General features: G+C 41.7%; 1 protein-coding gene across 2 annotated transcripts in view; it reads left to right on the top strand.

Moving 5' to 3' along the window:
* Positions 1-26,616, top strand: part of LOC125724507 (ephrin type-A receptor 3-like) — a 431,178-nt gene that overhangs the window by 287,970 nt on the left and 116,592 nt on the right. Inside the window, exon 2 of one of the 2 annotated variants that reach the window (XM_049001233.1) lies at positions 4,393-4,457. The exons of the other annotated variant lie outside the window; for it this stretch is intronic. Coding sequence (XP_048857190.1) covers positions 4,393-4,457 — 65 coding nt within the window. The remainder of the gene's footprint in view (positions 1-4,392; positions 4,458-26,616) is intronic. 2 annotated transcript variants of the gene reach the window in all.

The following is a 26,616-nucleotide window of genomic DNA, read 5'->3' as shown; positions in this document are numbered from 1 at the left end:
ATTTGAACCTGCAACCTTTGCATTGTTAGTGCGGTGCTCTTCCTGTTCAGCTCCAGGGGTTTAATGTGTCAGGAGCAGACTTTTACTTTTCTTAAATCTGAGGCATCATACTAACCGCTGCGTTTTGCACCTGCACACAATTTTAAGGAGAATCTTACAGTTTTTTTTGCCTGTTTTTTTTTTTATTATCTTATTTGCATTTCTCAACTCGTATTCTTATTCTCATGGTCGCAATAAGCTGAGAAAGACAGATTAGACCTCCATGGCCTCAGACAGACTCATTCTGGGGGATCCCTAGGCATTCTCTAGCTAGCTGGAGTCTTGGGTCTGCCACTCGGCCTCCATCCAGTGAGCCAGAACAGTTCCCTTGGGAATCAACCAGTTGGCGTCCTTACAAAACACCCAAATCAACATGGCTGGCTTTTCTAGACATTAAGGGGCAAGACCTGAATTTCAAGGTTCCTCTCCTTCTTCAGGCTCCCTATCTTGTCATAGAGAGTGAACCCAATAACCCGACGGAAAAACCTCAATGTACCTATAACCTTATTATTTTAGTCATTAACCACAAATCATGACAGGAGGTCACAATAAGGACATAGACTGGTTGCACCTCATCTGACATCTTAACTCCCACTTCACTACACGAACCTCCTCACAGCCCGCAAAACTTCAATCACCAAACCGATCTGCCTGTCAATCTCACGTTTCCTCTCACCAAAGGGACTAGCATCCCTGTTTGCCAAGCCTGGGATACTCCACTCACTTTCCGTGCAACACTGAAGAGGCTTGTCAACCTTATCATCCGAAAAACATTCAGTGCTTTCAACATTTCTGGATGGATTTCATCTTTCCTTGCAGCCTTTCCACTACAGAGGCCTCTGACAACCATAGCAATTCAGTGACAGATTGATCCAGAACTGCCTCCTGTTGTAACAGAGTTCTTTCCAATGCTCAACAATATTCCCACAGCTGGTCAGCATTTCCCCAATCTGGCTGAAAGCAGTCTGAGCAAGATCCCGCCTTCCCCTCCTGAGGTATCAACTGGCCAAGCATCTTTGGGCCCAACCATTTTTCTTTATACCTTCTCCAAAATCTTCTCTCTATGAGTTCCTTGACTGCTTTTACTGCAGCCCATCAGGCCTGTCAGTACCTCTCAGCTTTCTCCCATCCAAGCATTACTCTGAAGGCCTCACTCTTCAGTCTTATAGCTTCCCTTACTGCATGTGTTCACCAGCTAGGCCTATAGTTACTGACATGAGAAGCACCTACTGCTTTCTGGCCACAGATAAAACTATTGAGGCCTTGAGCATTGTCTATTCAAACATCCTTGACCTGGTGGCATGTGGCTGGTTTTTCTGGATGTATGAGATGAATTAATATTATACATAAACCTCAGCCAGACTTTACTAGTAGACCCTAACTGCTTGTCTAGGTTGTCCTGGTCCTTATGATCTCCTCCTGACATTCTGAGGGATAGCCATCATGAATTTAGGAAAGGTATATGCTATTTAACGAATTTACTTGAGTTCTTTGAGGAAGCTTCAAGAGAAATTGATCACAAAAAGGCCTATGACGTGATCTACTTAGATTTCCAGAAGGCCTTTTATGTTGTCCGCCATAAATGGCTCTTTCTTAAGCTCAAAGCTGCAGGAATTTTAGGAACTGTAGCAGCTTGGATCGAAAACTGGTTAACTGACAGGAAGCAGCGAGTAGTTATTAGAGGCAAAATGTCACAGTGGGCCTGCGTTCATAGTGGGGTACCGCAGGGTTCAATTTTAGGACCACTGTTCTTCCTAATTTACATTAATGATATTGACACCAATACAAGGTTGGTGGTGTAGCAGATACTGGTCTAGCAGCGGAGAGGCTACAATGGGATCTGGATTTAATTAGCGACTGGGCTGATACCTGGCAGATGAAATTCAACATAGATAAATGCAAGGTAGTGCATGCAAGGAGCAGAAATATAAAGTACAGATATTTTATGGGTTCCACTGAAATAAAGGTAGCTGATTATGAGAAAGACCTCGGTGTGTATGTTGATGCTTCCATGTCCCATTCTTGCCAGTGTGGGGAAGCAATAAAAATGGCCAATACAATGTTGGGTTACATCTCTAGGTGTGTGGAGTTTAAGACAAAGGAAGTGATGCTACGATTATATAATTCCTTGATAAGACCCCACGTAGAATATTGTGTGCAGGTTTAGTCACCATACCTTAAGAAGGACATTGCTCCCTTTGAAAAAGTGCAACATAGGGCTACGAAAATGATTCCTGGTCTTAGAGGAATGTTTTATGAGGAGAGGTTAGCTGAGCTGAATCTGTTTAGCCTCGAGCAAAGGAGACTATCGGGTGACATGATCCAGGTATATAAGATTCTAACAGGTCTGGATGCTGTTCAACCAAATAGCTACTTGAATATTAGTTTAAATACTAGAACTCGTGGCCATAGGTGGAAATTAGCAGGAGAACATTTTAAAACGAATTTGAGGAAGCACATCTTTACACAGCGTGTAGTTAGCGCATGGAATAGTCTTCCTGCTAGTGTAGCACAAGCTAAAACTTTGGGTTCCTTTAAATCAGAGCTAGATAAGATTTTAACAATTCTGAGCTATTAGTTAAATTCTCCCCAAACAAGCTTGATGGGCTGAATGGCCTCCTCTCATTTGTAAATGTATATTCTTATGTATGTTCCTTATGTGCTAAATTCAAAGTGTCCAGAACACCTTATCTCAAATGAGATGACACGGCCACAAAGCTGATAATTGGCCACTGGCCTACAGCATTCTGATGTGCTTATGAGCCTCTTTCTTTTCGGATGTGGTGTTTGTTATGGGTAGTCTTTTGCTTGCACAGAGGTCCAATAACAGTTCAGCACTTAGGTTTAGATTCAGAAAGCAATTCCAATCATGCTCCTCAAAGTATCTTCACCATTCCTTACTACAGTAGAACCACTGAGTCTGCAGGCATTACATTTTTGAGTACCTTGCCCACTTCCTCTAAGGTGTCTGTATACTTCAAACTGTTTTTCAGTGCATGAACACAAACAGCAGTCTGAAATTCTCCTCTCTGCAACTCTCTTGTCCACTGGGGAAAAAAGAATCTTTTGAGTATCCCAGTTCACCGTGGGCAACATTTCATTAGGAGAAACTTTCATGAACAGGTCTGGTTCCACACTGTCCACACTGTGCAGGGAGGTCATACGGTACCTTTTGTATCACCAGTGCTAAAGAGCCAACGTTTCACACTTACAAAGCTAATATTTATTGCCAAGGTCTAATCTATTTGGGTCCTTTCCACTCATTCCTGTTGCATAAATTCCACATAACCTTTTCTAGCTGATCATGGCTGAATTACATAGCTGGCTTGGTCACCCCACACTTGACAGTGGTAGCACCCCTGGCTCAAAGGGGGGATCTTGGTAACCCTAAACGGGGCAGGGTACCCTGGCAGAATGGGAGGAGCCCTTTGATCTAAAGAATTGTTAAATAAGAACCTTTTTCCCCAATGAATTGTCCTCAGGTAATTGATTATTAACTAATTGTATGGTTTGTGAATGGGATACCACATTCATTCCTTTGTTGCATCTTTGCCTGAATAATGGACTTTGGCAGACTGCTAAATGGTGACATGTTACTTGTTACAGGCGTGCTATTGATGGCATTCTGACCACTGGAATAAGTGGCCGAATTCCCAGGCCGACTCCAACCACCAGCCGTGAGCTGACAAGCAGGGCATGTTGGGAGTGTAGGTATATACTGGTGGTTAAAAAAACAAAAAACATCTCCAAAGCTTCCACATTTGTCAACTGCTGTGGCTGAGGATCCCCAAAGACCTTGTCCTCGCCACATTGACTAATACCCATGAAGTGACATGCGTCATCAATCATGGTTAACCCAGACTCCAGATACAACAAAAAAAGCTGTTTCTCATTCGTCAAGTGGCACTGAGTTGGCCACTGCCGCCGACCTCACTCCCATGCAGCAGCTGGCCGAGGGCCACCGTTATGTCTGCAGTGGCACTGGGAGAACTGACGATGGTTGTTTCATTTGTTTTGCTGCTCTGCTGATAACCGGTGGTCTCAGAAGCTCGGCCTTGTAACTGGACACTGCAACCAACTCCGATAACACATTGCAATTCGCTGAAAAAGGGACAAGATGCTGTAGTACTTAGGAGTGGTCCCATCTCAATAGGTGTTTCATATCTTAACTGCACTAGCCCTAAGTACCACATTTCATTTTGCAGTTTTTGTACTATTGTCATGTTTGTTCTACTTTTACGTGGTTGTGTGCAGAACTGATGTACGTTGTGCAAAAAATAAAGATTTTGTTTTCAAGTTTCAAGTAACAATGTGCTAAGTGATATGTACTAACAGATATTTTTTTCTATTCAGTGGTGCTGTTGGATACCACAGCAGTACTTGGCGAGCTGGGCTGGAAGACATATCCAGTGAATGGGGTGAGTAAGTGTGTGTGTCTGTTTCCTCTTTCCTCTGAATGTCTACCGTCCGGAAGAAGGCATTTTCAACTGTCACTTTGCTTCTGCATTCAGTGTTAATTCCCTGTTATTGGAGCATTGAGGAGTCAGAGTTAGTCGTTATGGCAAGTTAACCCTTTAGGCGATTATTAATGGCGTGTATAAAATTTCATGCACATTTCCTTGAAACTGCTTATCCAGCTTAGCTTTTAGGCTGCAGAAAAACCCATTCAGGATCGTGGGTATATTGTGTGCTGAGTCAGACAAAGGAAGTTTAAAGAATCACTTGTAGCGGCAGCTATTGAGAGAATGTGAGAAGGAGAAGGTACGTGTTCAGAGAGAGAGAATAAAGGCAGTGAGGCTTCTGTGGGTTCAGGCCTCACGTGACACATCACTCTCCTTCTTACACACATTACTGCGAGGAAAACACTCCCACCTCAGATGAAATCAATAATTAATTAGCACGGTGACATGAAGGTGATTATTAAAACCAAAGTGATTACACTTTGCTGTGTCCACCTAATGCATACCTTCGCTATCCTGTCAGTGGATCAAAACAACAGATATTCATTAATCTAAATTCATTGATATTTGATGTATGTGTTTGTGGACGTTTTTTTGATATTTCTGATAAAAACACCATCTACATTATGAAGTATAGTATTGAATTCTATGATGTTAGCTTAGATATGATTTTACATCAGTATTTCCTTTTTTCATATTCACAAATAATCTGATCAGTAAGAAGTTCTGCACTGCTGTGCATATTTTTGTATGATATTTCATCATTCTTTAGGATATGCTGTTATTTATCACTTATCAGCTGTCGGCATTCTTTGGAATGATGAAAACATACAAATTTCGTCTTTTATCAGCACTTGGACTGTTGCCAGGTTGCTGTTTGGTGTCTTTGGTCGGCTGATTTCATTGTAATGTTTGTTTACTAGGGTAGTTTGCTTTTGCTGTCAGTGTCGAGTTAAAATGTTTCAAATTGTGAATATTCAACTTCGCCTTCGGCAAACTTTGCTGCCTTCTTTCCTGTTTTAAGTGATTTTTAATTTTTGTAATTGGTGAGATTCCAGTGTATTCTTTGTACACTGCATGTGCTGAATATGTACATAATATTTTTTGTAATGACATACAGGTAGGGGGCGGCATGGTGGAGCAGTGGTTAGCATGGTGGAGCAGTGGTTAGCATGGTGGAGCAGTGGTTAGCACTGTTGCCTCAAACCTCTGGGACCCGGGTTCAAGTCTCCCCCTGGGTCACATGTGTGTGGAGTTTGCATGTTCTCCCTATGTTGTCGTGGGGTTTCTTCCGGGTACTCCGGTTTCCCCCCACAGTCCAAAAACATGTTGAGGCTAATTGGAGTTGCTAAATTGGCCATATGTGTGCATGTGTGAGTGACTGGTGTGTGAGTGTGCCCTGCGATGGGCTGGCCCCTCATCCTGGGTTGTTCCCTGCCTCGTGCCCATTGCTTCTGGGATAGACTCCGGACCCTCGCGACCCAGTAGGATAAGCGGTTTAGAAGATGGATGGATGGATGGACATACAGGTAGCTGCCACAATGAAAGGAATCCAAATGTAAATTGCATTAGTATTGTGTTGGGCTGCCACAACCACTGGGTCAGTTTCAATAGCCCTTGGCATATATTCTATGAGTGTGTGTGCAACTGTTAGTGATATGTGATTCCATTGTTCCAGGCACTCCTCTGTTGAGTTGTTTTCATGCTCATAAATCCATTCGGTGACCACTGATCCACTGCGATTGGGTGAGTTGTCACGTCAGAAATGGATCAGAATGTGTTGCCATTGGATGATCGCGTGGCATGGTTTTATGCTTGGAGGAGGCCTATGCGGCTGTATATACTGTACATTGTAAGTGAAAAAGTTGAAGTTTACAGAGTTCTTTTGGTGCAAGGCACCACTTGTTGATCAGGATTATGGGTAATGCACCCATTTTCAGTGCTGTGTCCTTTGCACTTCATTTGTGACAGAAGTAATGCCTTTTATCAGACCCATGAAAGTGCCTGCTCACACTTTCGATTGCATATGATGTCACCCTATTGATTTGCTTCCATTTTTTTTCTTTGATTCTCATACCAAATGCATGTGCGTTTTGGTCAGGGGCAATGTCCTTCAGTCCACTATTGGCCCAGCGGATGTCTCTTCCCCAGGCTCCCGGGCGGCTGTCGTCAGAGCCGCTGTACATCAGCAAACCTCAGCAAGTCGAGCATTCACCACTGAAGTTCCAGTCAGACGTGCTCTGACATTTGTCCGTATTCCTCATAGAGTCTCCTTGCTCGCTAGTTATGTCCAGGTGGGACTGGCTGTCATTTTTCATTGCGACCCAAAGCATTCTGGCACTCCAGAACCATTCTTTTTAAATGCTTTACTTTCAGCAGTTCGGCGTTCTTGTTTCCTTGCAATGCACCTTGAGAAACAATGTAAATAGTACATAAAGTTAAACAAAAAAAATTAAATATCCAAACAACAAAACACTAAATAAAACTGAGCAAATTACTTTCACTGCTTTGCTATGATACAGTATGCGAAATTACTGAGAAGAAGAAAGTGTTTAGTCAGGGTTTGCGATACCATGGCTTTCAAAACTGTGACCCTAATACCATTGCTTGGCTTGGCTGATCATCTAAAGATTTTCTAATCTGCTCCATATGAGTCAAGGATACAATTAAAAGTAAAAAGAGAATAGAATGACTTTTGCCTTAAACGGAATTTGTATTTATTCTGCAAAAAAACCTCTCTTTCCAGTGTCTGAAAGAGGGACCATTGCATCATATATATCAGGGTGATGGGAGTCCTGACAGCAGTCCTGACTCTATGATTAAGCTGTTAGGACAGGCGCATGCTGGGTGGCGTGCTGGTGCAGTGCTTAGCAGTGTAACATCACACTTTGGGCTCTGCATGCTTGGAGTTTGCGTGTCCTCCCCGTGTCGTCATAAGTTTCCTCTGGGGAACCTACCCCCAACTTTAATAAAGTTGAACTGGTTTTGCAGTGCGTCTGCTTGCAATGGGTTGGCACCCCGTCCTGGGTTATTCCCTGTCTTGTGCCTGTTGGCTTGCAGACAGGCCCTGGACACCCACTACTCTGAATATGTCAAGTGCCTACGGACAGACATCTCCATGCTGCCCCAGGAAAGATACATTACTTATATTTATCACTGGGCCATGGGGGAGTGGGGGTTACACTGGATACACTGGTTTTGGATACAGCAGGCTGCCGTTTCCTGTTTCTTGTACTGTGCCAGTGAGTGTTGCCTTTGAGTAGAGCAGAGTTTACTGCCAGGTCGACATTTCCATTTATAACGGAACAACCTAAGTGTCTGCAGATAAACATGTTTGGCACGTAGAAGATTAACCCAAAAGGTAGTTAATTCACCACCAAGGGGTAAGTTCATGTGATTATAAAGGCTACCTGGGAATATTTTTAATTAAAGTGAAAATTAAAAAAAACAAAGGCTCGGTGTGAATAACTTCTGTCAATTAATTAATTGTGCCTCCGCTGCGTCGTCTCCATGTCGCGTTTTCAAATGAAAGGTTACGTCGTGGCATTTGGAAGCACAGGTGTGCGATTTGCTTACATTCCAACAGTCAGTTGCCAAGCGGCGTCTTTTACCATTTTCCCTCACTGCAAGTCTGGAGCACAGATTTATAAGCTTGTGTGTGGCATGTAGGTGCTTTGTACAGTAGGAGTACAGGGACATCAGAATAACTTCATAACTAAACTCTAATAAACAAGCTCTCTAATGCAATATCATCTTGTCTTGCGTATATCCAGTGGAGCTGGTTTGAAAACACCTGTTGCATGCTCAATTTATGCAAATCTTTTGACATTTAACAATTTAAGAAGATCTTTAACTTGTCATTTGAATGAACCTGCCCCTGCACAGGTGTCCACATAAGATCCAGCGCAATTCAGCATTGGAGGTTTTCAACCTTTCAAGCCATCGCCTGTCGCCTTGACTAGAAGACGGGACTCGTAACGGTAACCTTGGCTGCATTGAAGATTAGCATCAGAATTAAGATTTTTTTTAAGCGGCATTAGGGAACTATACCAACAGTATAACAATTCAAAGCATAGTGAAACTAACGTTCTGAGATAAATCACATCCCCACCCCCCAGTCCAGGAAGAAGCTGCTTGCCATCTACACGAGCCCCGCAAACCTTGATTTGGCGTCTCCGAGTAGCCGCGATGCGCTTTCCGGCAGACAGGCTGCTCAAATATGTATGAGTCATTTCCCAAGAGGGGAGGCAGTGCTATTTATTTATATAATTATATAACACCGCTTTAAGGAATTAACCCTCCATGGTGTTGTGTGACTCGCATAAACGTGCTGTTAGGGCAGGCTTTTCGGGTAATGGTTCTGGGGTCAGGGTATCCCCCGATTATCCCAGACGAGGGGGGTTCATAAACTGTTTCCGTTTTCGGTTTCCTTATTTGTCGGTTTAGCTTCCTCAATAAAAAATTCCTCACTGAAGGGGGATGTTGGCTTGAGAAGCTCAACAGGGATGAAAAATGACACCTTCGAAAGCCCGTCTGTTCTCAGTACAGGTGACTGTGCAGAACAATCATCGTTACACGGACTGTGAAAGCTGAAACCCTGTTACGTGCTTTGTGTATCATTCTCGGGCCCGCAGAGCTTTTAATCCCAAGTTGGCGGAGCTGTGCAGCCGGACTGCGACTGTCTTGTCGTCCATCCGTCTGCCGGGCTGATGACGGCGTGCAGACGAACCGCTGGATGCCACAACGATGCCAGTCTTACGCTGAGGCTCATTGCATGTGGTACATGTGCTGTCTAAGTGCTCACAGCTTAGTAAAGGTCAGCCTGCATCTGCAGGAGTACACAAGAGCTCACCATCATCAAGCTGTACCTGCAGTGTATCAGTGACAGTTCTAGACCATTTCAGATGGGGAGGGGCAGACTGGGGCCAGTTGTTCTGTTAGGGGGACCAGATGCATTTGATCTTAATGTCCTCCATGTATTACTTACTATAGACTGCCAGCATTAAGAAGCAAAAGTACATTTTGAAAACCGATGTTATTTATACAATGCTTTACAATCACATTTTACAGTTTTTACAAATGTGTAACTCACTGTTATTCCTTGACTTGCTTCCGGTTCGGTCACGAGTGCTTCAAGAAAACGTTTGTTTCTCCTGTTCTCAGTGCACACATTTTTAGCCCACATATGTAAATTTAAATAATAATAATAATTACTTATTCAGACCCCATTGGCATATGTATTGGGGGGGGGGGCATGCATGTTGTCATGGGGGCACTGACCCCACCAGAACCGCCCCTGCAGTGCACGCAGTGACTTCGTGCAAAGGAATATCGTTGTTAGCCACTAATTGGGCATTTTCACTGCCGAAGCCATTTTTAGCTTTGCCAGTAAGATCAGCCATAATCTATTTATTATAAATCATATGTGACACGGCACCTTTGTGAAGCCCGCAGGCACAGATGCGGTTTCCTGTGATATTCACGGGGCACATGGTGACGCTCGGGGTGGCCGGACACCCCCATTCCGTTTTGGTCATGAGAAAAGTTCCGAGTAGCTTATCCCTGTCACTGAGAAAAGGGCAGGAGCCTTTTGTCACAAAGGTTTCAAAGGCAGGACAAGAGTCCAAGGTAACAGCTTCGCGTGAGAAGCGATGGTAGCTCTTCTGTTTCTTCTTTATTCTTTTCTTATTCCAAATACCTTTCAGTGATCAATTGTACCTATGCATAATTCACTGACACACTCCTACGCTTCACCTTAAAGTTATAAAGCATTCTCTCATGCTTCAGGTTTACCTCACAGTGCCTGAAATGTATTTATACTTTTATACAGGATGTGTAAACCAAACTCAGTCTGGACACATACTTTTGTTGTTGAAGGTGCATTCAGTGGATCCGTCGCTGCCGTCCAGATAATTTGGGAGGATGTGGGGGCGAGCAGACTTGTCGGCATGTTGCTCTTGCTGTTATTGTTGTAAGGTTCAGCGTCTGTCACTGGGGTCCCACACAGACTTTGCTGCGCCGTGACAAGTCATGAACTTGGGAACTCGCCTCTGAAATGTCGCATTTATTCGTGACTGCCGACTTGCATCATAAGTATATAAAACAAGTGAAAGTATTAACCAGGGGGTCTTGAAGGGAAGTACGGGTTGAAACAGATGACGCAGGAAATTATTTTTTGAATTCCCTCCCAGTGACCTCTGTCATTAAAAGGCTTAACCAGCACCAGGGGATTAACTTAATTGGCTCATTTCCCATCGAAGATATTCTGAGCCCTGGTTTTAATGTACTTCTCACTGTACCCGGCTTAAGGCGCCGAGAGGCATAATTAGTGTTGTGGTAAGCTTACAGCGGTAGTGCAAGACAGGAAGGGGCGATGAGGAAGGGTGAAAATCGCACATTATAAGGCCCTTCAGGATGGAAATGAAGACATGGGACTTGTGCCGCCTTTACTCTCCTCGGTTCTGCCTCATTTCTGCATCTGTAACCATGGCGGCGAGCCAGGATGATGGTTCTTTTTGGAGGCAGGGGTTCGTGATGTAGGTGGACAAAGGCTGAGTAATGAGGCAGCGGAGCTCAGTGGTAGCATTAGGGGCTGCGCTGTGTGATGTACTCTCAGCAGTACCTTGGCTATGTATTAAGGTATTCTTACAAGTATAATGTCTTATACATGGCATAGTGGCTGAGGGGGGCTTCCTTACGTCTGCAGGGGTTCGAATACCACTTTTGTGGCTGGAGTTTGCGTGTTTTCCCCCATTAAATGGGTTTTCTCTCAAAATCTAGTTCTATATCTGAAAATTGCCCATAATGCCTGATGGTGTGTGGCCTGCACCCTGACTGTACTGCTCCTCTGCCTTGGGCCCTGGCTGTCCTTTGCTGGATTCGTGGTAGGAAGGTGGCTTATGAAATCTATTCATCTTTCTTACTCATGTTTTAATAATTTCATAGTGAATAATTGATTTTTATTTATTTGACTAACAGAATAGAAACATTTAACTTTTAGTTCTAAGGAAACTTACTGTTGCTTTAATATATGCATATACTATATCCATTAATCTGGTGTGTTTGTTTTTATAGACCTGTAATGTTTGTCTGTGCGTCGTGTGACGTGAGAAAATGCTCCAGTCTGTGAAAAATAACATTCAGTGATAAGCTTCCAGGAGTTCTTAATTATGCTTGAATCTTTAAAAAATGGTCAAATCTCTGTAAATATACTGTAACACATTATAACACAGAGTTATTTCTCACCTGTTTAACGGGTCGAATGCATATCGACTCTCCCTCGCAGGTGAAATAATGGCACTTAATGTGCCCTGTTATAGACTTCTGGAACATATTCTAGATCGAGTCTGTTACCTTCAGCATCTCGTGACTCCTGCTCACCACGGGTCACCCTCTGGCTCGGCGCCAGAGAAAACCGCCTGAGCAAAGAATCCATAATGCATGTTGACAGGAAACTGCCATTAATCCTGACTGACATTGAGAGGTATGTGTGTGTTAATTACTGCAGGGTGCCAAGGAAGCACTTTGAGTGTGTTTCCGCTGACAGAAGGCCGGAGTCACATGACAGAAGCAGTCATACATCAATCTGGCTGAGTGTCATTTAAATTCTGAGATTTTAATATATCTATCTTTTAACATGGAAGCTGTTTTTAATTCATTTCCCCACACATTTTAACAAATGGAGAAGCTCAGAAAGCTTGATAGATTTTTTCGGCAAGTCTTTTTAACCAATCAGATTGGAAGATCTCGCTGACAATGAAATACGGCAAAAAATGTATTTGCCTGCTTGCAATGTGTGTATCCACTTTTTCTTCCTGTGCTGCGACATAGTTATTCATTTATCTTGCAGCACCTCGGATATTTGGGGAAGAAGTTGAAGATGCTCTCTATAGTTGAATAATTCGTCCTAGAACGGTAAATGATAAAAAAGATGAGATTTTGTGTGTCGTACCAGACAAATTACCCAGCGGAAGACGAATGAATGTATTCCAGGCAGCCGGGAATCCGCAATGGCCCATTGGCACCGGCTGACTGTCCGGCGCTCTGAGGTGGCACGTTCTGGTGTCTTCTGATCTTATTTCTCCAGTAGAAACACATTAGCTATCTCAGATTGGGGGCTGGGGGACTTTCAATTGATTTCTGTCACATGTCAGGAGTTGTTGTTGATGTTATCTCCAGGGACAGGACCAGCGTGAAGCTAAGGGATAGCATTGCTTCACTCGGACAGAAAATAAAATAAAGTACTTAACAACCAACGTCGTGGCTGCGTGATGAATATCTTGGGATATCCCCACATCTGCCACTCTCACCTTACAAATATGGGCTTTTTTGAGACTCTTCCTGGCAGTTCAGGGGAGCTGATGAAGGCAGATTTGCTGGTCTGATTTTCTGAACTGTATTTTGTTACCGGTATAAATGTACTGCAGTGCAAAGCTTGGGTGACCAGCTACGGGTGTCTCTGCTCTCCCAGATCAGCAAAAACATCTGGTGATGTTCCAATTCTTAGAATTCTTTGTTCTAAATTGCTGTGTCTAAAAGAGTTCTACTTTTGAACTCAATAAACAGTGTTTTTCTGATACTGCACATTATCTCTGTGTTAAGGAGAGTTCTGTATTTAATTTCCTAGTTACAACCTTAAGCCTTCCTATGCAGTTTCTTGTGCGAAAAAGACTATAAATCATCGAATACTTGCAGGATCAGTTAGTTTAATACAACTGTTGTTATCATAGTTCAATAATTTTGAGAGCGGAACGGGAATATCACAAAAGCTTGAAACATTACAATTCGGTTACATCAATTCAGATTTAAATGTAATTTGTTGCTGAAAGGGGCCTGCGTTTTATGTGCCATATCATTTTATATCAGTTTTGTTTTTGTAGATACTCAATTCAGTTTCTTTTTGTACATTATAGACCCCATCCTGTCACAATTGCCCTACAGCACTGGGCAAACATTTAACAAAAATAGCATCATAAGTTAACACAGCAGTTAAAGTTATACACCAATAGAGGCTGAGTAGAATGAAAATCCAAAAGATGACGGAGGAGTATAGATCAACTTTTGGGAGATTTTGGGTAGAAAACCCCCTCTTGAAGTCAAAGGTTAACTAGCTGATATGTGCTTGCATTCTACAAATAAGAAATGTACACACACACATAATTACAGGGTATTCAAACATCAGCCACCATACAGCTGTGAGCAATAGAAAAATAATGTGATATCTTACACAAAGTCCTAAAAAATCTGTCTGTTTATGATCACTTATTCTGTACCTTCCCATCAAAGTGAAGGTTAAACTGTCAAAAGTAATTGCAGTGCAAGCACAGTGCCAATCCAAAGTACTTGGTGGTTCGCTGAAAGGGCTCAGATCACTTTCGCAGAAATAGTTCGCAGAAAACATTAAGTTCTCACAATACTGAGGCTATATTAGTCAATGGTAAAAATAAAATGACGGTGGCCTGATGTAGAGACAGTCAATAAAAGTGATAGAGTTCAATTGCATTGTTTTTCAGCAAAAGGTGAGCAGGTCTTGTATATAAACTAATATTATCTGAAGACATGGTATGTCTGGATATTGCGCTACGCGGCTTCAGATCTAGGAAACAAAGCTATCTAGGGATGCAATGTAAAAGTCCTTGCTACTGTCATACATCCAGCATATATTGGAGATCTGGTTAAGTTAGACTCAGAAGAATATGTTTAACAGCAAGTGACCTGCTAACGCTACTTATCCATTTTAATCCTACCTTAAATGGCATGTGAATACTTTTATCAAGGCTCCAGGGATCGGGGGGGGGGGGGGGGGTCAGTAGGCTTGGGCAGTGTCTGATTTTTCATGCTGTCATACTGGTCAGATATTAAATTGCAGTATACAGTACTTTCAAGGTATTTTCAAAAGCGACGGTATTCCGATATTTTGTAACCTCAGCACAAAAATGCTGCATGATAAAATTTGCGGGGGGGGGGGGGGGTCCTTTTCCTTTATTTTGTAGCTGCATAGGAGAAGCAAGGAGATGATTGGATGGAAAATACTGTGGTAAACAGTGTTTAAATAATGCCAGCCAAGTGTTTGCTTGTATAAAAATTTGTACACCAACATCCATCCATCCATTTTCCAAACCGCTTATCCTACTGGGTCACGGGGGTCCGGAGCCTATCCCGGAAGCAATGGACACGAGGCAGGAAACAAACCAGGATGGGGGGGCCAGCCCACCGCATGTACACCAACATTTTGTTTTGTATTATGATAGCCAGAACAAAGTTCTTGGATGTTTGATATCAATATGTACAAAATACACATTTTGTTTAGATATTAAATTTTTTAAATACTTTTTTTTGCAGTTTTTCAATGTTTTTTATATATATATATATATATATATATATATATATATATATATATATATATATATATATATATATATATAACACATATATAACACATATATATATATATATATATATATAACACACACACACATATATATATATATATATATATATATATATATATATATATATATAACACACATATATATATATAGTACACACATTATACACACATACACACATATATATATCTATAATAATCACTACCAGGCAAACATTTTTGCACACCACAAGTTATTACCATTTCTCCATTTCATAAACTGTAGATTTTTTTATTCTTGTGACAAATTGGAAAGTTGAGTGAACAACTATAAATGAAAATATAAGTCAAATAAAACACATTTCCTTAATAACATGAAAAGAGTGTGTAACAGTGCATGTCTGACATCCTATTAACTAGTTGTGTGGTGATGGCACAGTCAGATCCTCAGCAGTCCTTTAAGTTTAAATGCACTAGTGACTGGTTTCATCCCATAAAACAGAGCAGTATTTAATGTCCCCTGTAGAAAGAATGGCTTGAATTTTCTCTGGTGTTATAATTGTTTAAGGAGGTTAGTTTGATGAATCGGTATGAATTAATTTAGTGAATTTAGTTAATGTTAAGTAACATGGAAATGTCAAAAATATTTTATGTGTGTGTGTGTGTGCCCACATGTGTGTCTATGTATATATATATATATGCATGAAAGTAATACTGCAGAATTTTACTCACCATGTTGAGGTGAGTTAATCACCAAGGAAATAGAATAAGGGAAAAAAACTTTGCTTTAAACTTTGCTTTTTAAAATGTTCAGCGATTCCAAAGTCTGTGTCTCACTTACTAACACCTTTAACCAGTTTGAGAACTGGGTGCTCACAAAGTCCCAGAATGATTTAACAATTAGCAGTTGACACTTTGGTTAGAGCTTGGGCTGTTAAAAAATAAAACAGTGACAAAAAAGGAAAAACTGAATACATTTACACAAAATTTAATCCAAAATGTATGAAAAATGACAGAACGATGTCATTGGTTTAGGTCTTAATTTTGATGTATTGAAAAAATAAAATCATTGGTGACCTACAGACCTTACAAATCGGCACATTCTGCTGCACATCATTACCAGTATCCTGTCTTCGGCAGCTTTCTGTGCCTTCAAAGAGTAAATTTACTCACAATAAAATGGTTACAATGGAAAATGAAGCGTGTCTTTGGACATCAAACAGTGTTTTAAGTGGCTCTGTTCTTTGGAGAGAGTAGCTTTAGCAATCATCACTATTTTTCTCAGCCATTGCTACTCAAGCACTACAGATAAGCTGCAAGACCCAAAAGTACCTTTCAAGTGAAGGCATTACAGTCTCGTAGTAAACAGGAGGGGGTCATAGTTTGAGCGTCAGCTTTCCCCCTTTCAGAGCATTTCTCGTTTCCTCATTTGTAAGGGTTGATTGATTTCTGTTCCTGCCTTTGTGCGGCAATGCGTCTGTGCCGTATCTGTATCCATACTGTCCTGTCTCACTTCCTTTTATGAACTTTTATACGGACCAGCAGCTTAGTATTTCTCAACAAAGTATTTTTCTCTCTGATCCGCACAGAGGTTTATTGAACGTTGCGTAGTTTTTGACTTTTGGTCGCCTGCGAAATGTAGCTTGCTGTTCGTCAGACTCAGTGTTAGAAGTACAAATTAAGCACTTACCTGGTGCGTTTATTGTTGCTTTTACCTGAACTCATCTTCACTTTCCTATTTGTTGCGCAAAAACATGGTGTTATATTAGCATTACTTGAGTCAGAGTGAAGTTATTGGTTCTGGGGAGTCTCTGTACTTGTGAGGAGTCTTTACGGTTAACCAGTCTCCGGAACAGTATATGTTATCCTGTAGCACTAACGAAGCGAACATTAAAAATTGCTTGAACTCCCCCAAAGGACATTTGCGTTTATGTGCAGCTTAAAGTGTTAAAGATGTGAATAACATGCTTCAAGCAAAGTAAAGAAGACTCTAATTCCCTGTGTAGTTTGTATCAGCGTGACAAATTGCTGTAGTGTACCTTAAGGAATTGCTCCGATTTACCAACTAATGGTGCCTGGCCTTTCCTATCTTCTGACAGTGATAAAGGCTGTGTTGCAATAATTGAAACAAGGGCATATTTATCCTTGAGGAACCGCTAACATTTCCCACAAATAGGGAAAAAGGTTAATTTTCCCAGCTGCTGACGCTGCTTTCGGAGCTCAGTCTGTGTTTATATTTGCCCTCCTTAATTGCGGCTTTTTCTGTCCGTAGAATGTAGTGCTTTCAGTTTTGTGGGCTGTTTGTAGAATTTTTCCAGACCTCATTACATGGGTCAACCATTGTAAGATTAAAGATAAGTAAAAATTCTAAGCATATCAAACAACATTTATGTATTTTTAGAATATTTATGTGGCTGTCTGTAATTTTTTTTTTTGGTTAATAGCAGAACCACTGAAATAATATGGGTCTATTTTGGCCACGTTCCCTCTAAATATAGTATAATCTGCTGGCTTTTTTCTCTTGCCTTGTCTTGTCCTTATTTATGTATGCATAATGTTATTTATTAAATTCTGTAGAGGGAACACGGGTATGCTAAAAAAAATTCTGAGCTATTTAGTTATTAATGTGCAGGTAGCTATACAGGAGCGATCTAGGCCCTTAATTCTGCTGATTAATTACAGCTTTACTTCCTCCCCCTCACTGAGGGGCTTCTTTGTGACCTAATGAGATGTCAGCAGCAGCCCCCCCCCCCACCTCCCATATACACATTATGAATAGGGCTGGGAATTTTCAGAGGAATCAGTGCTTCTTTGTTAATCACGGGGGATGCAATCATGGGTGTGTAAAGGGACGGGGCCACAAGGGCATTGGCCCCAGCTCAAAGCTGATTGGCCCTTGAAGTGCTCCCTTCCCCGTCACTCACAGATTCAAAACTTATCATTGGCTAATAAGATCGGGTCCCCTGTATAAATCTGTGGGCCCTCTTATGTTCTTCAACGAAAAAAAAAAATTCTTATGCTGTTATAAAAACAATATGCTTTGTATTTTGTCCTGCTTGGACCAGTGCTGCTGGAATACACTCACCCGCAAACGCAGCCCTTTCTCCAACTGGGAGTTTTCTTTAAGCCTTGTTTTTTCGTTTTTGACGCAGTGGCCCACCGAGAGCGAGAGTAATCTCTGGCATTTACTGCATCCAGAACCAGGCTGCTAGATCTGTGCTCAGTGGCATTTACCAAAATGCTTCCACCTAATGAGAGGGCAGATTAAGAGCTGCCTTTTGCGTAGGTGCTAGGTGCACCGAGGCAGCAGAGAATGCATGTCTGCGCAGTTCAGGCTCTCGCTTACCTAGGTGTTTTTCCGAACAGACATTCACCAAGGATGTGTGTCGTGTTCTGTTTTTAGTATCTGCCTATTTTAATTAATTTGGTGGTCGCTGCGAACAGGACAAGATCCAACATCACTTGTTCTAAAAATTTAATAGTGATTTAATTATGCATTAATTAGCACCCATCTCCGTTAAGAGATTGTGTTGTATAAATATTCAGCTTTCATTACCCACAATTAATACTCGGTTCTTTTAGAAACCTACGAATCATTCCACTTTTTATTTTAATTTATTTGTTAGATCAAAGGAGGTGAAGCGCCAAAGATATCACTGATTTAATGAATCCTTTTTCTTTCACATTCTTAGTTGCTAAGAGAATTGCTCGCTTGGGTTATGGTCTGCATTTATAGACAAAGTGTATATTTTACCTTGAATCTGCAGATGCTGCTCCCATAGCACCTGCCTGGTGATGAGACCTTTTTCCACTCCATAACAAGACCCCCCCCCCCCCCCCCCAAGAACCAGCACATTACTCTTAACTTCAACAGTGTTAACGTGTAACATGTGCACTGTGCATACGTGTGCTGCTACGTGCCTGTTAGTTACGACTTTCTGTTGACTCCGTGCTTGTCTTCTCATTATCTGTACGGCATGTTCTCATCAGGACTGTAAAGATTTTACACAAGCGCAGTATATTTCATTAGGAAGCTGTTTACTTAGGAACAGCTGCTTACCAATTCTCATACGGAATATAACACTTCCTCTGCAGGCTCTAACCATCTCATAGCTGAACTTGTTTTTTATATGAATTCACAAGCACACAAAGCATTTTAATTGGGCCAGAAGCTTTAATCTTCTATAATAATAAATTCAAAGCACAGTGTTGATAGAGCACGCATGAGAAGCACTGTGTGAGACCAACGTGTAACTCGACTTTAGATTCTTCCTAAATATACATATATAGGTACCTGGGTTAGGGGCTTAATTTCAGAAATTATTGCTTTTTAATTGTAAGTTTATTTGAGTCTGATTGCTCCTGTCAATTACTTTGGGCACAGGATGGGTAATTTTCAAGTACGTCTGCTGATTTACATCTGAGTGAGTTTAAATATATAAATGTTTTTTTTATTTTTCTTACGTTAGGTTCATGAGTACTTTTCTCTCAGTTCAGGGATGCTCTGATCAGGGACAGCAAAAATTTACAGAACAGCATTAAGGATGACACTATAAAGCACTGCCTCATGTAATTCGAGTTTTATCTTATATTTTGAAAACAGGTTGACCGTGTGGTTAATATACTTATCATTTTCATGAATTAGTGCATTGGCCACTGGTTAACTGTACTAATAGGTTAGCTGTAATGATAGCTTTACATTTATTGAGGTAACGTATTTGTAATTATTTTAGCAAGCATTTTGAATATCAGAATTATAAAATGCACAGCACAGCCACAATTAGTTATGAGAGCGTGCCTTGACATGATCTTTATACCCGCAAAGAGTTACATGGTTAAGTCTTGATGGTTTTTATTGAAAGAAAGAAAGAAAGAAAGAAAGAAAGAAAGAAAGAAAGAAAGAAAGAAAGAAATAAAGAAACTGCTTTTTGAATAATAAAGCAAAGCACAAGATCATTAAAAAAAATCAAGGGATTTATGTGGCTGCTGACAATCATATTAGGGCGAGAACAGGTCAGGTCAGGTCATGTCATGTTGGGGATCTTGCACTAATACAGTGCTCCGCTGCACCCGCCACATGACAAAATACCTCACTCCACCCCACCCCCCACCAGGCTGATGTCCAGTCCAGTCCCATCCTCCGAAAATGCCCATCTACCTGCTACAGCCCGGTGTTACATGGGCGTCCCCTTAGCCTGGTCCTACGAGCCCGATCACCGTCAGGGAAACAAGCCACATGGCCGTAGTGCCGTAACTGACGCTCCCTCACAATGCGGGTAATGTGTCTCATTCGGGACTCCTCTAGCAACCACTCCTTCATCACAAAGTCAAACCAGCGATACCCAAGGATTCTCCAAAGAGACACAGTACTGAAGGAGGACAGTCTTCATGTCAGCTCACTAGATAGCGTCCATGTTTCACAGCAAGACAGGGAGCACCAGGACTCTGAAGACTTGGACAAATATATGGGGAGCATCACACACTCCTTTCCAGTGACCTCATGACCCCCAATGCCCTCCTAATTTGTCTACTGACTTCATAGGAAGAGTCACCAGAGACCTGAATGACACTCCCAATGTAAATGAACCTCTGAACATGGTCGACATTCTCCCTGCAGACAGACACACTGCTGAAGGCTGTGCCTAAGAGGTCATTAAAGGCCTGGATTAGGGCTCGATTGAAATCTTAGTATACATCAGCTGTGGCATGCAGACGTCTCAGATCAGCACTTTCAAATCAACCAGAGATTCTACAGCAATCTTCCCATTTGTCAATTCTGCCTGTGGCTTTATGTTATTCCAAGCTGGGATACGGGGGCCCTGGAGCCTATCCCACTCTGCACAGAGGAGGGGTGCATCCTGAAAAGGATGCCAAACAGATGAGACACCAATTAACCTAACAGCATGTCTTTGAGCTGTGGGAGGAAATCGGAGCACCTGGAGAAAACCCACATAACGCAGCAAGATCCTACAGATTCCAGACAGAGCGGATGCAGGATCGGGACCCCGAGCCCTGGGGGTGTAAGGCAACAATACCATCCACTTCATCACTGTGTCACCCTCATGCATCCATCATTTTCACATGCCTTCCACCGAAGACAGAAGGTTTATAAAAAATCTTGTAACTCATGTGCAGATTTTTATTTTTAATGCACTGGCAAGTCCTGCATGGATAATAGTAAATATGCTCTTGTTAAAACTACATTTTGAATGCAGTATCCTTGCATGTCTCCTTGCATTTGTGAAGTTTAAAGGATTTTGTGAGGACTAAAGGAAACTAAATGTTTATTTATGCTGCAAGCCTCACATCAGAACAGATGAAAACACAGAAAATTAAATTTACCTGTGTTATGTGTTGATTTTTATTATTTTTTTAAATTCCGGTTCATACCTGTAAGTATTTGTAGAACTGGGGTGACATACCCCAAGTTAGTAGTTTTTGAGAGTTGGGTCAACTTACTGCAGACTTATTCCTTTCTAAGACCTTAGGAAGGCCAACTTATTAGTGGAAAAAAGTGCAGCATTGATGTACAGGCTAGAGAACAGCTGTAAGGTTTAATAAGCAGTCAGAGAACAAGATGGTTTCTGGCCTTCCTGTTATCTCTCTAATGCAGTTTCCCAATCCAGTCCTCAAGGATCGAGAGACAGTCAACATTTTTGCTCCCTGTGATGGGATGGGCTCTATACAAAAAGAAACTGAACTGAATATCTACACAAACAAAACAAGGGGAGCAAAAATACAGACTGTCTGGCAGGATGGTGGGAGGGAGCAAAAATGTGGGCTGTCTGTGGGTCCCTGAGCAGCTTAAGGTCAAGAAAGTCTAACTACAGTTCTGATGGCCTTTAGTACAGTGTTTCCCAACCTGGGAGCAAAATTGTGTACCGTCTGTGCATCCCTGAGGACCGGGTTGGGAAACGCTGCTCTAAAGATTAGTTTGACTTTTTTGACCTTAAGCCACTCCTCTTTGCACCTAAGAGTGATACAGACTCACAATGGAGGAGCAGGGGGAGTCGGTCACTGTCTGGTCTTGACATGAACCTGACACTGCATGGAGACAGGAGAGGTGCTTCCAGAATCCCAAGCAATGCACACAGGGGAATTAATCGAATCTCTTTCCTGTAACACTTAAGCTGCGGGTGCCGAGTGCATGCTGACTGCATCCTGAACTTTGGATAGATGCAGGACAACCACAACCTTCTCTGACGAAAATGTCCTAAATATTTAAAGAATACAAACTGTGGGATGTTGCAATTCCATCAGAATCATGCAGTAGCAAAGTACAGCTTCACCAGAAGGTTTCAAAGAATCCAGAATGAGGCAGTTTCTTTTTACAGTAAAAAGTAAATATTGAGTAAGCAGCTTACAATGTTTCATCCCAGGAACAGTAATGGAGCTTGAGTGTTTTGGGGCACGTGGGTGAAGGGAGTATTCCTTTTTTCCAATCCCTTTTGTTTCCTGTTCCACCAAAGTTGCCCAAAAGACTCAAAACATAATGAGAAAGCAGTGGGATTTGGAGACAGATAAAGCGGGTAAATGAAGAGAAGGCCAGGTGCTGCATTACCATTAGATTTTATTTGATTCCTTTGTAATCAGAACTTTATTAACTTTCTTTCCCCGCTGGTATAAAACGTAATTATTCACTCCGGGGTAATTTTACAAGGAGATCAGAAATCCATCACTGAATGACAGCTGGAAAACCAGCTTGAATGAAATGTTTGCAGACTGGCTGCTATGTGAGGAGAATTCACATTCAGAACGTAACCCGCGGCCTGTAACTACAGAATACTAAGGTGCCTTTAAATGTATGATGGACTAAATTTAAACATTAGTTTAGTCTCTTCAGAAAGGGGAAAGTTAATAATTTGAGGCTTTCAATGGCTATATTACCTCCTTCCATCACATTTTCCATAATAGCTTATCCAATATAGCAGGGCTTCCCAACCTTTTGATGCCGCGTTTGCATTGTACTTCCTGCATGTACTTGTCTACCGGAGTTGGGAGGTGCTGGTGGTAAAAATTTTTGAACAGGGAGAGGGGATGCTAACGGTAAAAATTGTCAGGGATCAGTAAAAAAAGAAAATTAAAAAAGCATGGCTTGCAAATATTTCGTAAATTTTTAGAAATTACAACCCTGCAATACAAGGTCTCTGTAAGCCTAGAGCTTAACCCAAGATCAGGCACAGAATCACCCTAAGTGTAATGTTTGCACTAGGATACACACAGTCATACTATATGAGATGCTTTCACTATGATGCACACAACCACCCTAAGGGTGATGTTTGCACTAGGATACACACAGTCAGCCTAAATGTGATGTTTGCACTAGGATACAAACAATCACACTATATGAGATGCTTTCACTATGATGCACACAATCACCCTGATTCTGATGCTTGCACTAGGATGCACACAGTCACCCTGAGTGTGACGTTTGCACTATGATGCACTGAATCACCCTGAGTGTGATGCTTGCACTAGGATGCACACAGTCACCCTGAGTGTGACATTTGCACTATGATGCACTGAATCACCCTGAGTGTGATGTCTGCACTATGATGCACAGAATCACCCTGAGTGTGACGTTTGCACTCTGATACACTGAATCACCCTGAGTGTGACGTTTGCACTATGATTCACAGAATCACCCTGAGTGTGATGTTTGCACTATGATACACTGAATCACCCTGAGTGTGATGTTTGCACTATGATACACTGAATCACCCTGAGTGTGATGTTTGCACTATGATGCACAGAATCACCCTGAGTGTGACGTTTGCACTATGATACACTGAATCACCCTGAGTGTAACGTTTGCACTATGATACACTGAATCACCCTGAGTGTGATGTTTGCACTATGATGCACAGAATCACCCTGAGTGTGATGTTTGCACTATGATACACTGAATCACCCTGAGTGTAACGTTTGCACTATGATACACAGAATCACCCTGAGTGTGATGTTTGCACTATGATACACTGAATCACCCTGAGTGTGATGTTTGCACTATGATACACTGAATCACCCTGAGTGTGATGTTTGCACTATGATGCACAGAATCACCCTGAGTGTGACGTTTGCACTATGATGCACAGAATCACCCTGAGTGTGATGTTTGCACTGTGATACACTGAATCACCCTGAGTGTGACGTTTGCACTATGATTCACAGAATCACCCTGAGTGTGATGTTTGCACTATGATACACTGAATCACCCTGAGTGTGATGTTTGCACTATGATGCACAGAATCACCCTGAATGTGATGTTTGCACTATGATGCACAGAATCACCCTGAGTGTGATGTTTGCACTATGATACACTGAATCACCCTGAGTGTGACGTTTGCACTATGATGCACAGAATCACCCTGAGTGTGACGTTTGCACTATGATGCACAGAATCACCCTGAGTGTGATGTTTGCACTATGATACACTGAATCACCCTGAGTGTGATGTTTGCACTATGATGCACAGAATCACCCTGAGTGTGACGTTTGCACTATGATGCACAGAATCACCCTGAGTGTGATGTTTGCACTATGATGCACAGAATCACCCTGAGTGTGACGTTTGCACTATGATTCACAGAATCACACTATGTGTGATGCTTGCACTAGTTGAGCATACTACCTCATGTTGTTTTCACGAGCACAGTGACAATAAAGTTGACATGTTCTTGACTTTGGCACCCACAAAATGGGCATTTTAGATGTCCCAGTCCATATAAGCTGCATGTCTTTGGGCTGTGGGTGGAACCCGAGTGTAGAGGAACCCCATTCAGAGATGGGGAAAAGAGGCGAACTCACAAATGGCCACAAAGCTGGGCTCCAGAATCAGCCCCATTATGTTTCAGTTACGATGACACTGCGCTGCCCGTGGAACCTTGTGATTAAAGTTCACAATGTTCTAATGTTCTGTAGGAGTTCATTAAAGGGTTAGAGAGTAGATAGTCACATTCAGCATGGATCCGCAGCTCCTTTCATAACCCCCTTCACTTCCACTTCCCCATCTGCTGCAGGTATGTGTCTCTCCCAGGTGGGGACCTGCAGACTCTGCTCTCCAGAGGCTTTGATGCCGTCAAGGTTGGAATAAATAAGGAGGCTCTCCTGGTGATGTTTGGGAGAGGCGCAGTCAGCCGCCATGGTGCGAAGCAGATGAGGAGGATACAGAGCATGATCACGCCTTCTCTGATGTCACTTTCTCTTTCCTTATTTATTCCCTGATTGTTAATTAAAGGAACACGTGCGAAAGGAAGGAAAAGGCGGCAGGTGCTTTACTGCTCGGTGAGGAAGAGCACAGATTCAGCTGAGATGATTCCGCTTCCTCTGGGGACAGTTTCAAGTTTAAGTTTTAAGTTTTCGTTTGTCACATACGCAAACATCCGCTGTACATGCGTGTAGTGAAACACTTTCTCCTCCTGCTTCCTGGATTGTGCTGAAAAAGACTATATATAATAACCAAATATAAAAGGATAACAAATAAAAATGGCAATACAAATAAGATAAACGATCAAATGAATATAACAAAACAATAACAAAACAACATGTCAAGCAATCATATGAATATCTGTATTTACATAGGCATATGTCACAAAGCTGTACACTGTAACATGGAGAAGGTCAGGCCTATGTGCTGCCAAGCTGCAGGATCAGATACACAACTACAGCAGCGATACACATTAGACATGCTTATCAGAAGTGCTGCAGTTTTGTCTTGTCTCACATTAAGGTGGTAAAATTATGGGGGAGTTTAAAATTTCATAATATTACCATCCAGACACAGCCTGCAGTGAAAAGTGGAATTTAACTTTAAGGGGAAAATGTTCTTGGTGAATGAATGTTCATTTTGCCAATGCTGATTGCCAAATGAAAAATCACTGGTATTATAAAAATATTTTGTAGTTCAATATCCACTATTTTTATTCCACCCTGTTATTACTTATTGTGTACATGCACATTGTGTACATGCTTTACATTAACTGCAACGTCATGCATTTGTAAATCATTCATTGCTCCTTAATAATACCTTACCATCCTAATATACCTTAACATCTTTAATATGCATTAATAACAAACAATACACAATGATAATGTTTATTGTTATTATATGATGTTTGTTATTCATGTGTATTAAAGTTGTTAAGGTATGTTAAGGTAGACTTACATGCTCCTTATGAATGTTTTATGAATGCATTATAAATGTATACTGAAGGTGCATTTCATGTTCTGTGAATGCATAATGAATGCATTATGAAGGTGCAGTTAATGTAAAGCATTACCCACATTGTGCTATGTTTATACTGTAAAGCCCTGTGTCCAGCCCACCGTTTTGCAGTGCTCTGTGCTTTGCACTGCATGTACTGTGAAGATTGTCCACGCATCGCTTGCTGTCTACATGTTGCACTGCGATCCTGGGGGAACGCTGTATCACGCTGCTGTATATCTGTAAATGGATGGTATGACAGTACAGCCCACTTGAATTGACCTTAAATCTTTAATGCCCTCAGTCATACCGCAGCTCTTTTCATTGGCTCAGCAAGGTATGCAGCTCTTAAATATCTCTTGAAAGCTTTAAAAAAAATCGGAGAGAATAAGAAACAGCAAAGTCATGCACAGTTGTTGTTCATTTTAATACTAATTTGATTGTCTCTTTCATATCAGTCTCGTTTGCAAACATCTTGAAGCCCACAATTACACGCTAAAGTAGTGGTTGCAGGGGGATATGAGCCCCCCCCCCCCCCCCCCCCAGCA

This window comes from Brienomyrus brachyistius, unplaced genomic scaffold (assembly GCF_023856365.1).
Source record: "Brienomyrus brachyistius isolate T26 unplaced genomic scaffold, BBRACH_0.4 scaffold57, whole genome shotgun sequence".
Taxonomy (NCBI): Eukaryota; Metazoa; Chordata; class Actinopteri; order Osteoglossiformes; family Mormyridae; genus Brienomyrus; species Brienomyrus brachyistius.
The sequence above is the reverse complement of the archived record's forward strand: the minus strand, read 5'-3'. Positions and strand labels throughout refer to the sequence as shown.